An 11782-nucleotide genomic window follows, 5' to 3' on the forward strand; every position below is an offset into this window, starting at 1 on the left:
ATGTGTTTGGAATATTCATTTTTAGTTGAAAGCCTTTAAAATCAGATGCATCATAAACATCTTGTGTTTTGAATGAGTGAAACTTTTAATAAATATATTCAAAGCATACAAACTAAAGTGCTGAAGACTCACTGGAGCTGTCACCGGTGTGTGTTACAGTGAGTCGTTTCAAATATGCAGTTACTGTTTAATATTCAGAACTTGTGTCCAAATGCTGAACTCTGTGATAAAGTTTAGATAGACATTTTTGGGGGGTAATGATGACATCACTTCATTGGTAAAATTTGCACATATTCATGGCTTAAGGGGTGCAACAGCAGAGTGGAGATCAGGCTGTCTCTGAAGCTTCATTCACTTTTAAAATGTCTCATTTTCCAGATTTAAAGCACCTGGCAGCTTTTCTGAGAAATCTCATTAATGCACCTTTCCAAAAGTTTAGAAAGAAAAGGAAAAATGTAAGTTTTCATTTATCAGTTCAGATTTTCCCAAAATATTAAGAGTGGAAGCAAGTCCCAAGTTCTCCAGGTTGACTACCAGCTCTGCTGCGCCTGCTCTTCTGCCTCGGTGGCAAGTGACAGCAGGATGGCTTTTGGAGAGTTCTCAAAAAGTGCAGCTCTGTTCTGGGTTAGACCCTTCTTGACCCAGTGGCCATAGATCCTGAAGGCGCAGGCGTCTATGAGTTTGCGGATGGGCTTGACGGCATATGGGTCGCTCTTTATCACCTCCGTGGTCACCGGTTTGGCACGGCGGTAGTTGCAGTAGATACGCATGGTGGCTAGAACGGTCATGCAGATAACCTTGAGGAGAAAGGCATCATATGGCTTTCACTGAGTTGTGATTGTTCACATTTGAAATTAGTAGAATCCTTCCAGCCTCACCTTGAACCTCCGGTATGGGCTGAACTGTCGCACCTCGTTCAACACATACTGAGAGAAGAACGAGTGATTTAGAGCATCCGTAGCCGTGAAACGGTGCTGGGGATTCACCACCAACATCCGAGAGATCTGAACAAAAACATGTATTTTTTCATTTTTTTAGTGGAACTTTTAACTGCAGGTTTAGATTTATGTGCGAGATTTTACAGCTTTGACCAGATCTTTGGCCGTGTCCGAGCAGTCCTCCCACTCTGGAGATGAGAAGTCATATTTCCCTGCTAGGACCATGCGCAGCATCAGCATCTGTTTTCTGTGCCAGAAGGGTGGCGAGCCTGCGAGCAGTGTGTACATGATAACTCCTGCACTCCATCTGCAAAACATGGACGACAGTCACATTTAAGGCGTCTGATGGCACATTTGAATCAGAGTACTTACATGTCAACAGCTGTGCCATATCCCAGGTGTCCTGCATCCATGGAGCACTCGATGATCTCAGGAGCGAGGTAACCAGGAGTCCCGAACACCTCTGCATCAAAGACACATTAAATCACTGATGAGCCCGGGTCGGTCTCTTTCTGTTACAATACAAATGTACATTTGCAAGTTATGGGAAATAAAAACAGATTTTACGTGTCGAATAAGAACGTTAGATTAGAAAAAATGTATTCACAGCATAGCTGTAATATTGACAAAAGTTCTCAAAAAACACATTTTCCAAGTAAAACAAATGAGTAGCTAAGACACTTTAGTGTGTTATCTTACATTAGTTTTATTCATTTAAATGACATATTGCCGGGTTTGCCAAAGACCATGATTGTGTGCTTGGTGCCCAGGGTCCCCCCTTTACCCACCTCTTTGCCCTGGTCCTGTTGAAATAGGCTCTTATATGTAGGATAATTTTCCAAAATGTTGAAGTTTTAGACTTCATCTTAGAACTGATTTTATTTAGCAAAAAGCCTTGATGGGGTCTTTTTCTGGATCAAACAAGAAGACTTTTCTCCAGAGGAAGTATTTTTGTGTTGCTTGTAAAACATTTTAGTCCTTCTGAATGAACAGACTGTTCTGCCTTCTGCGCACTTCCCTGCACCTTTTTAGACCAATATATTTTAGTTTGAAGCCACATATGTTCATATTAAAGGGGTACGTTTTTCATCTTAATACAATGCATATGGAATAAAATTGACCCTCAGATGAGATACAGTTCAACAGAAACATGACTTACCACTACTGCTAATGATCTTAAGCTTTCTGAGAAGTCTATTTAAAAAAAGGTCAGTTCAGTGTGAACATCTGTGGCTGCAGCAAATAGATCAGAGCGTCCTGTACTCTTCATAGCAGGAAGCATGTTCTGCAACCAGATCCAGATTCTCCACCAACAGTTGGTGCTCTGACAAGCTCGCATTAGGTGGTACAGACACCCCTAGAAAATTCCCCCCCCCCCCCCCCCAATGGAAGACCTGTGATTTTTCATAAATCATAAACCCAACCCAATAAAATACACATAATTAATGAATAGATAAATGATCAGATTTTTATTCATGTAATTAAGTCGCTGCTGCTCACCTGTTTATCGAAGCAAACTCCCAGAGTACCACAAGGACCAGTTTGGGGTGCCACCCCAAAGTTTTCTCTGGCCCCCCCATAACAATTTTCTACGGGCACCACTGGGTTCAGACAGGGCGTTTACACATGGAGGATGCCTGAAAATCAAGTGACTTCAGGGGGCACTAAAGCTCTCGCTACTGGATCATTTACCTCACCTTTAAGCGTTTGTCCTGGCTGGAGTTGAACAGCAAAACCAAAATCCGTCAGCTTGATGTTCATGTTGTCATCCAAAAGGATGTTTTCAGGCTTCAGGTCCCGATGGACAATGTTCTGGGCATGAAGGTACTCGACCACCTTCAGCAAAGCACGCATGATCTTCCTAAAACACAACATGCACCAAACTCCCAGATTTTATTTATTTTTTTAAACTATGCTGACTGAGTAGAGCAGCTCACTAACCTGGTTTCCTTCTCAGTAAGAGTAACTTTCTCTGTGAGGTAGTCAAAAAGCTCTCCCTTCTTCATCCTGGGGAGAAGAAAGTTACATTTCTGAGGAGCTCCCATTAGGCTGAGCCAGTAGACTTGGAGGACTTACAGGTCAAAAACCAGGAAGAAGAAGGCTTTGGACTCGTAGCAGTCTTTAAGCTGTACTGGAGGTGAAAGGTCACTCAGCTAACTCAATAATCAACATTTGACATTTTTCCAATAAAACTAATAAGAACTGGATGTTGGAGACTTTTAATTCTTACTTATGTTTTCCTGTCCACAGACTTTCTTAAGGATGTCAATCTCCTTTACTGTGGCCTCCCTGATCTCTTCGATCTCCTGGGGGGTCATCTTGTCAGAGGAGGTGATATCGATGATTTTTACTGCATATTCCTGGGACGTGCGCTTGTTGACGCAGCGGCGCACCACGCTGCTCACTCCTCTGACAAAGCAAAGAAATCAAGATCATCCTTTTGGTCTGCATGCCATCTGTGTTTCATTCTAAGAGTCTGGGGTGTTAGATATAGAGGTTGTGGATGTGATGTAAGCGTGAAACGCCTCACTTCCTGTGACCTCATGACCTGCATGTGAGGAGAGCAGACACATTATGCCAAGAATCAGAACAGCTTCCGTTCCTGAGAGCCTCTCTGCATTAAAACCTTTGTGCACAACCCTCCAGCACACTGAAGCCACAACGGGTCGGGAATGACAATGAGCGGTCTCCGACCTTTCTCAATTTTCCCAAAGACTTCTGGGAAACTTCAAGGAAACCCGTCTAAGACTGGTGGGTGTTCTAGCTGAAGTAGAAGCTGAGCAGCATGATGCTGGAAAGCTAGATTACACTAAAAAATTAGAAAAGGGGGATTTATACAAGTTTAGATCCTTTACATCGTGAATTTGACTAAAAGACTGTTATTGGTCTGAAGCAGGCATGTCCAAAGTGTGGCTTGGGGGCTACTTGTGGCCGTCGGAGTTATTCTATATGGCATTTCCAGCAGGATGCAGATAGAAAAACTTCCTAACAATTTGATGTTCACTTTGAAGAGTGACCCAATTCGTTTTTCTTGTAGGCGATAAGACAAAAAAAAATATTTTTAGGACCAAAGAAAACTTAAAAAAAACACCATCAACCAGACTATAAATTTAATTAAGACAAACATTTGAGACCTTTTTATGTCCCTCATCTACTAAGAAAAAATGCGATTGCTGAATTGGGGGTGAAATTAGACTCCTTGTCGTTTGACTCACAGATGAACGCAGTTATCAGATCTTGTTTATTTTTTTACTTCGTCAGCTGTCAAGAAATAAGTCGAGGCTCTTGAAAAGAGACGTGTAGATTGTAACGTGCTCTTTTGTTCTTTCTCGACTCGATTATTGTAACTCCCTCTACGCAGGTCTAGCACAGTCTGCAACCAATAAGCTGCAGATGGTGCAAAAGGCTGCAGCCAGATTCGTTTACGGGCTAAGAAAGTGGGACTACATATCCCCGATCCTGGATGACCTGCAGTGGCTTCCTGTAAAACATCGGGTAGCAGTTAGGGTTCTGGTCACTGTCTTCCATGCTCTTATGGGGACTGCCCCACCTTACATTGCAGAGCTATTAAAACGATACGTTTCCTCTGCTCATCTGACAAAGACTTGTTGGTTGTTCCAAGGTCTAAACACACGTCACGAGGAGAAAGAGCGTCCTCGGTTTTGGCGCCTAAACTGTGGAACAAGCTCTTAGTTCTGGAATGAGTTCTTAGCCGAAGACGGTTTTGGCCTTCTATCTAGATGCAGCAGGGTCATCTGTCCTATTTGTCTCCCTGTCACAATATGTCCTGTTTGTTTGTGGTTTACATGTGTGCTATGTGTTTTAGGTGTTTTTAGGTCTACCTGTCTTTTTAGTCATTGCACAAGCTCAGATCTCTTTATTCACTGTAAACTCTTATTATTTCACGTTCAGTTATGATTTTATATGCATTGTTGGTGTTCGGCACTTTGGGCAGCCTTGATTGGCGGCAGTGTGGGCTTTACAAATAAATAAATGAAAACAAGTTTTACACGCATTTTTCTAAAAAAAACAACAAATTACTGTTCTTTTCAATAAATTATTGCATTTTAATGCAATTACTTAATTATGTGGGATTTTGGCCCTTGAATTTATGTTTGGACACTCCTGGTCTAAAGAAAGAAAACTAAAACTCACATAACTATCTAACTTTTTTGGTTTCTCTCTATAATAACGGGTTGCGTGTTCTTTACAAACCTACCTGCCCAGGATCTCTTTGGGCTCATACTTATCGTAGAACTCCTTTGCTCCCACCCAGTCTGGGATCTCCTCCTCTTTGGTCATGATGCTGGTTCACCACCAAAGCTACACAACCGACTCCCTCTGACAGCTCACAGCACGCTGCAGGAAATGATGTCTGACCACGTCAGATCAGTAACAACACCAATGGGATTTTTTTAAGTCACTGCTTGGATTATGTAAACATTGTGCATGAACGATCATTGTCTGGAAACACACATTTAAAAATGATAGATGTGTTTATCCATCACAGGATTATTTTGTTGATGTACCAAATTTAATTAAACATGGGCTCAATGTTATTCACAAACATGCACAGCTGCACATACAGTTAAAAGTGTCAAATGATTCAGACACATAAATGACTAGATTAAATATGCTACGATCGTGTCTATTTCTCATAATCTGGAACAATTGACTGCTTTAAAACCCCATTCAGTAATGAACATGCAAACAATTCACTTGAATTAAAGCCCGTTTTAAACCTATGACTCAGCCACCTTTGTTATTTTTCTCACACAAAAAGAAGAAAAAACCTGCTGACTCACCGTCTGCGTCAGTGTCTGGTACCATAAACAGACTATCGTTAATCTGACCTCTCTGCTCACTAAATGAGAAAATCACCAGCCGGCAGCTCCAGTCAGAGCCCAGTTCTGTCCCGTCTCTGGGAGCTCTGGTGCCATGTTGAGAGAGGTGAGCTTTAATGTCAGCTGACAAAAATAAATGAGTGCTTCCGAAGGAGCTCTCCAGCAACACGTAAAACCCAGATCCACAGAATAACCGCCAGCAGCTCCTTCTCTCGCCGCAATGCTTTTATTCACACGTTCATTCAGACTCGAGTGACACAACAGGTGCTGGGATCCTCTGCTGTCCCGCTTTGTGGCTCTTAAAGACCTCGTAGATAAAAATAGAAATGCTTCAATGTGTTCTGCCTTCAGTGGGAGTGAAATAAACCACAGAGTTAATCTGATCCAAGTTCTTTATTAGTTGTCTTCTTGTTACAAGCAAATGTTGAACCAGAAGATTAAAACTAAGTATTTTGCTTTTGGTACATTTATGCTGATGAGAAGGATGGTCAAATTTAGAATTAACTGAAAACATGACACAGCAAAATATATAAACAGTATTTATAAAGACTATGGTTACAAACTGCAGCAGAATCCTAACAAATAAATGCTGATGATCATAAGAGAAATTATGTTTATTGACTGATCCCAGATAGTAACGATGTGATGAGGAGTGATACTGATGCTGCAGTAGTGTCTCCGTCTCAAGGTAGACCTTTGGAGGAAAAAAAGGTCCAATAAGACAAACTTTTTCTTTTCCTTAAGAACAAATAGCTGTGCTACTGAAATAAGAGAATATAAAAACTGAGTTTATTGTAGAGGTATTCAATTCCAGGCCTGGAGGGCCAGTTCGTTTTAGAGGTTTCTCTGCTCCAACGCACTTGATTCAGTGGTTGAATCACCTGTGCAGCAGCTCATCAGGCTCTGCAGAAGTCAGTTAATCACCTGCTGATTGAAATCAGGTGTGTTGATGCAGGGCTAAAACTAAAATGTGCTGGATATCGACCATCTAGGCCCAGAATTGAATACCACGAGTAACAGAAAAAAAGAAGCACACTACTCCTCCTCCTGGTCACATTAAGTACTGCAACACGTCACCAGAATAGTGCAAAGTCATGCCTTTGTCCCAATCTGCGGACAGCAAACCCTGTCCATGCCGTTATGGCGATTGGCTGAAGAACAATTAATTTGCAGCCTCATTTTAAAAAAAAACAAATCAATATTAGAATATTGACAATTTCTGACGGATGAACAATCAAATTTAACTTTAATTCAGTTAATGACTAATTCACTTGTTATGCTCGTTAACATCTCAGATGTCAAAAAGATTTATTAAAACTGAAACAACAGCATGACATTTTTTTAGAGCTCTTTCCTTTAAAAGCACATTTATAAAATACGATTCTGTAAAATCTTCAGCTAAGGATGATTTCTAGAGCACAGGACAGAGGACAGAGGAGACAACCGAGCACAAAACAGTTCAATCGCATGAGCCAGTGGTCTTTGAAGTGTGAATTACAAAGTGTTTAAGTGATTTGACAGCACAATAGAAATGGCAGCAACAAGAAGATGAAGACGGAACAAAAATAATCTTAACGATAGAAATATGAAAAGGTCAAATATGTTTTTTTTTTTAAATATATATATAAACACTCACCATTAGCAAACCTGCACTGTTTGAGCACCTCGCTGAATCCCTCACAGAGTTTCAGGTCACTCTGGTTCTGGGCACATTCAAGGAACTGCTTCATTTCATAGGAGCAGGCCTGCTGCTGCAGCTGCTGAGGCTGCTGCTGATACGGCTCCTGACAGACAGGCAGGTAACTTCATGTTTACATTTAAAATATTTTCATAATGTACAAAAATAAAACATCTAAATATCTTCAAGAAAAAGCAAGTATTCTATGTTTTGTCTATAACCAACACTATTTGAAGCTATGTCCTAACTGTTTGGCCTGTCACACTCTGATCTGATTCTATTCCAGTCTAATGGTCAGCTACACCTCAGTATACCTGGTACGTGACATCAGGCTTGGCAGGCTCAGAGTTTCCTCCACTGAAGGCTCCAGTCATGGCATGGCCGAGGGTGTGTCCTACTGCGGAGCCCACTGCTACACCAGCAGCAGTTGTGGCCATCTGTGCTAGCAAACCTGGCTGTCTGGGTGCAGCAGCCGGTGCTCCTAAGGCAGACGGAGGGGCCTGCATTGGAACTGGAGCATGGGATGAAGCAGGTGGAGGTGCAGCACGGGCCATAGGTGGAGGAGATGGTGGTGCCCTATTGTAAAGAGAAAAGTTCCACTTAAATGTCAAAGCAAATACTATCTTTCTTCTCGAGCTAGTTAGGATTTGCATTACTCTTAAATTTTAACGGCAAAAATGTGTTCAATACTGCACAGAAATCCACATGGGCCTTAAATGTCCAGCTGTTTAATCAAATAAAAGGTTGTGATTGCAGATTCTGACTCCATCACAGTACACTGTGAACGCGAATAAGAGCTTAAATAATTAGGAGTGTTTAAATAGTCTGGCTTGGGGTTATTTAGGGTCATCGAACACAGACCTGCTCTTAAGTTGCACAACAGGGTTCTGCAGGTTTTCATTTTATTTGAGTAAAAACTAAAGGCCCACAACCTGTTTCCACCAAAAACCAGCAAAATGTGGGTAACAAGGCAAAATTATAATTAATTTAACTAAGGTGGAAAAATAAGTTAGAGATAGTGACTGACTGAGATAACTACTTAAGTTTTAGGTAATTTACTTTTACTATTTATAGAGAATGAGAAAATTAAATATTCTAAACACTGTAGAAACACATCTCAAATAAAGTGTATTAAAGTACGACATACTTAGAGCTTGGTATAATAAGATGTTTTCACTAGTTTTAATTTTGCGCAATTTTCTGTTTTGAAAGGTTCAAAAACTCAACCTTTTAGCAACAATGACATCAAAATCACATGTGACCTTCATTACTTTGGTCGAAGACATTTAATAAAACATTATCTTAACATGTAGAACGGTAAAAACTAGTCTAGATGCCATCATTATGTTATTTAAAGCACCAAATTACATTTGAGTTTCTAGCAGTCTCAGCCTGACACGACACTTGGACGTTAGCATTTCTGTTAGCTCACATAGCTAATTCACAACGTTTCTACAACTTTAAATAAATTATATTTTACTACCTGGCTGGAGGGGCCATCCTAGAAGTCCTGCTTCTGCTTCCTCTGGGCATTTTAAACTATAAGGTAGACTTAGATGATTAATTTATTAAAACAGCCACAACACTGATCCACTAAGCCTCACGCTCGCAGTTTTATTTCGACCTTTGAATAATCCGGAACTTTCTACGTGTTACATCATTTGTCTTCCGACTGACTTCCGGTTCAACACAAACAATTGTGTAAAAGTTCACACTAACAAAAAGGCTCACTAAACGATTGACGTTTGTGGATCTTTGCATATATTTGTTTAATTAACCCCCCTGGCTGAATGTTTACATAAATTAATTCAACTGTATTGTATACTTAATTTGTAATTTGATGTACACTTGCACATTGTTAAATTAAATAAATAAATAAATAAATAAGCAATTGCGTAAGAGAAATGTATGGCTTATAAAAACTCCATTATATATCTCATATACAGAGGCTGAACCTAAACTACATTATAGTCATTGAGATATTTTTTTTTACAAAAAAAAAAGGTTTCTTAGTGTCAAGAAAAGTAATTTAAACATTAATGTGCTAGTATTATAACATTAACAATAATTAACTAAATGGGAAACATGCAAACATTTTAAACCACCAAACTGTCTTTATACTTTATTTCCACAAGGCAAGACCAGTAAGCAGCAGGTATGAGAATTCTTTACCAATTAATTCTTAGGTAGACCCAATACCTTATTTGCTAAGTTTATTGTGTTACAGTTTTTCTCAATTGTTTACCCACATTTTCTGAAAGCATGCCCCATATTTTCAGAACTCTACACACAAATCCAGAAAATAACCACACACAATGGGCAAAACCCCTCACTTAACCTGCAAAATTAAACACATTCAAAACAATGTACTTTCTCCTCAAAATGTGATTTTGTTGTCAAATGACACACACAAACCATCATGTGAACAGACATTTATAAGAACCAGCAGAACACTCATGTGCTCAATGTTAAACACTATGATGAATGGAAAACACGTCCTCTCCATTCATCATAATGACTAAAGCCTTTTTGGTTCAGTGTTATACCTACTACAGACAGTAAACACATGCATGTGTTGTTATTTCAGAATATTGTTTTTACACTCTGAACACACAAATACATGGTAGAAATTATTTTATTTTTCCCACAAAACATTGTACACAATGTTTATCCCATTCCCAACCAACACAAAGTTGCACACATAAACTACATCCAACAGAAATTTACTGTATACAGTTACAGTAAAACAATAAATCTATGCTGCATCCTCTCTTCTGTTGCGGTCTGGCCACAGCGCCTCATCCACATCACAAGCAATGTTGTCCCTGGCCAAGCAGCGGGGGAAATATCTCCTAGCATGGCGATTCCGGCCATGAAAAGAATCAGCTGCTATATCTCCACATGCATCCTCCATAGCTTGGAGAAGAGGTATACGGGTTTGTGGCTGTCGGTCATACACCTTCCGTCTCCATGCAGAAAAAAATTCCTCAATGGGATTGAGGAATGGAGAATATGGAGGGAGGTAAACAACTAAAAAGCGTGGGTGGCCAGTGAGCCATTTACGAACCACAGCAGCCTGGTGGAAACTTGCGTTGTCCCGAATGACAACGTACCTGGGCTGTTCTGGACCATCTACCTGGTCTGGTGGAATGAGTGTGTTATGTAGGGTGTCCAGGAATGTGATCAGATGGGCGGAGTTGTAGGGGCCAAGGGTAGCATGGTGATGGATGATGCCATGGTAGCCAAGCGCTGCACACATTGTGATGTTCCCTCCACGTTGGCCAGGGACTTCAACAATGGCACGCTGGCCAATGATATTCCTTCCCCTCTTTCGTCTTTTTGTGAGATTGAATCCAACCTCATCAATGAAGATGAACTGGTGCTCCACTGCAGCTGCCTCTAGCTCAAGGACTCTCTGAAACACACATGACAATATCAGAAATAAACGTGGAGTGGTCACTAGTGTGAAGCACAGTCATTATGATTACAATATTGAAATATGTATAATTTACTGTAAACAGTGTTGAGTGTATGCATCAATTGCGGGACTCACTTGCACATAGTTATATCGCAATTCTTTGACTCTTTCTGAGTTTCCTTCAAATTGCACCCTGTTGACCTGTGGCTCGGATCTCATCAGAGATTACGTTCCTTGGTCTTCCTCTTCCTCCTCCTCTTACTCTCACTCCTCTGGCTCTGCCTGTTTCCAAAGTTGGCATCCATTGCTCCAACACAGAAGAGCTCACCTGTTGCCCTTTTATGCTAAAGTTCTGTTTGCTGATTGTAAAACTGTGTGACAGGTGTTTGCCCTTGTGATGAGTCTGTGTGCATATTTGAATAGCTGTGTGTTCCTTGTGAGAACAAGATAGTTCCTGTATGAAAACTGTGCCAACAGCAGAGAATTGTGTGTAGTGTTGTGAGAAAAGTGTGTTTTAGATTTGAAATTTGAGTGCAAAGCAGGAATTGTGCTTGTAGTTTCGCAAAATTGGTTAGGGGGGTTGGTTACATGTTGTGGTAATTGTGTCTCAAGTACCAGAAAATGTGTGAAAACAATTGAGAAAAACTGTAACACAGCATTGTCTGTTCCTCTGAGTTTAAGAACATTTTGTCTGAATTAATTATAAATGGTTCAACAACAACAACAACAACAAAAAATTCCTCTGAAAATAGCCAAGTACTGGCCTAAAACTATGAATGTTGTCAGGTAAATATCTATTAGTGTTGCAAACATCACAGTAATTACAACAGAAGTACATTGATAAAAACCCAAAACCCTAAACTTGAATTGGTTTATTTTTAAAGGCTCAACAGAATATTTATGA

The 11782-nt window shown here is 40.3% G+C and overlaps 3 protein-coding genes across 4 annotated transcripts; all 3 read right to left on the bottom strand.

The window, feature by feature from the left end:
• Positions 1–64: 64 nt before the first annotated feature.
• LOC107380364 (phosphorylase b kinase gamma catalytic chain, skeletal muscle/heart isoform) lies at positions 65–5983 on the bottom strand. Of its 2 annotated transcripts, none has more exons than XM_015951586.3 (10): positions 5744–5983; positions 5158–5313; positions 3169–3347; positions 3015–3069; positions 2880–2945; positions 2636–2799; positions 1311–1401; positions 1092–1245; positions 879–1004; positions 65–797 (listed from the first exon to the last, which is right to left on the bottom strand). In XM_015951586.3, exons 2-10 carry the CDS (start codon positions 5238–5240, stop codon positions 531–533), a joined length of 1185 nt encoding a protein of 394 aa, XP_015807072.1. In that variant the 5' UTR covers positions 5241–5313; positions 5744–5983; the 3' UTR covers positions 65–530. The 2 variants fall into 2 exon arrangements, with proteins under 2 accessions (XP_015807072.1, XP_015807070.1); XM_015951584.3 differs by having other exon boundaries at positions 1083–1245.
• A 177-nt stretch (positions 5984–6160) lies between these two features.
• chchd2 (coiled-coil-helix-coiled-coil-helix domain containing 2) lies at positions 6161–9134 on the bottom strand. The gene is made up of 4 exons (XM_015951587.3): positions 8944–9134; positions 7775–8036; positions 7419–7566; positions 6161–6476 (listed from the first exon to the last, which is right to left on the bottom strand). Exons 1-4 carry the CDS (start codon positions 8991–8993, stop codon positions 6466–6468), a joined length of 471 nt encoding a protein of 156 aa, XP_015807073.1. The 5' UTR covers positions 8994–9134; the 3' UTR covers positions 6161–6465.
• A 960-nt stretch (positions 9135–10094) lies between these two features.
• Positions 10095–11200, bottom strand: LOC107380363 (insertion element IS630 uncharacterized 39 kDa protein-like). Its single transcript, XM_015951583.3, has 2 exons — positions 11014–11200; positions 10095–10875 (listed from the first exon to the last, which is right to left on the bottom strand). Exons 1-2 carry the CDS (start codon positions 11095–11097, stop codon positions 10216–10218), a joined length of 744 nt encoding a protein of 247 aa, XP_015807069.2. The 5' UTR covers positions 11098–11200; the 3' UTR covers positions 10095–10215.
• Between the last annotated feature and the right edge of the window lie 582 nt (positions 11201–11782).

The sequence above is a fragment of the Nothobranchius furzeri genome, chromosome 13, assembly GCF_043380555.1.
Source record: "Nothobranchius furzeri strain GRZ-AD chromosome 13, NfurGRZ-RIMD1, whole genome shotgun sequence".
NCBI classification, from domain to species: Eukaryota; Metazoa; Chordata; class Actinopteri; order Cyprinodontiformes; family Nothobranchiidae; genus Nothobranchius; species Nothobranchius furzeri.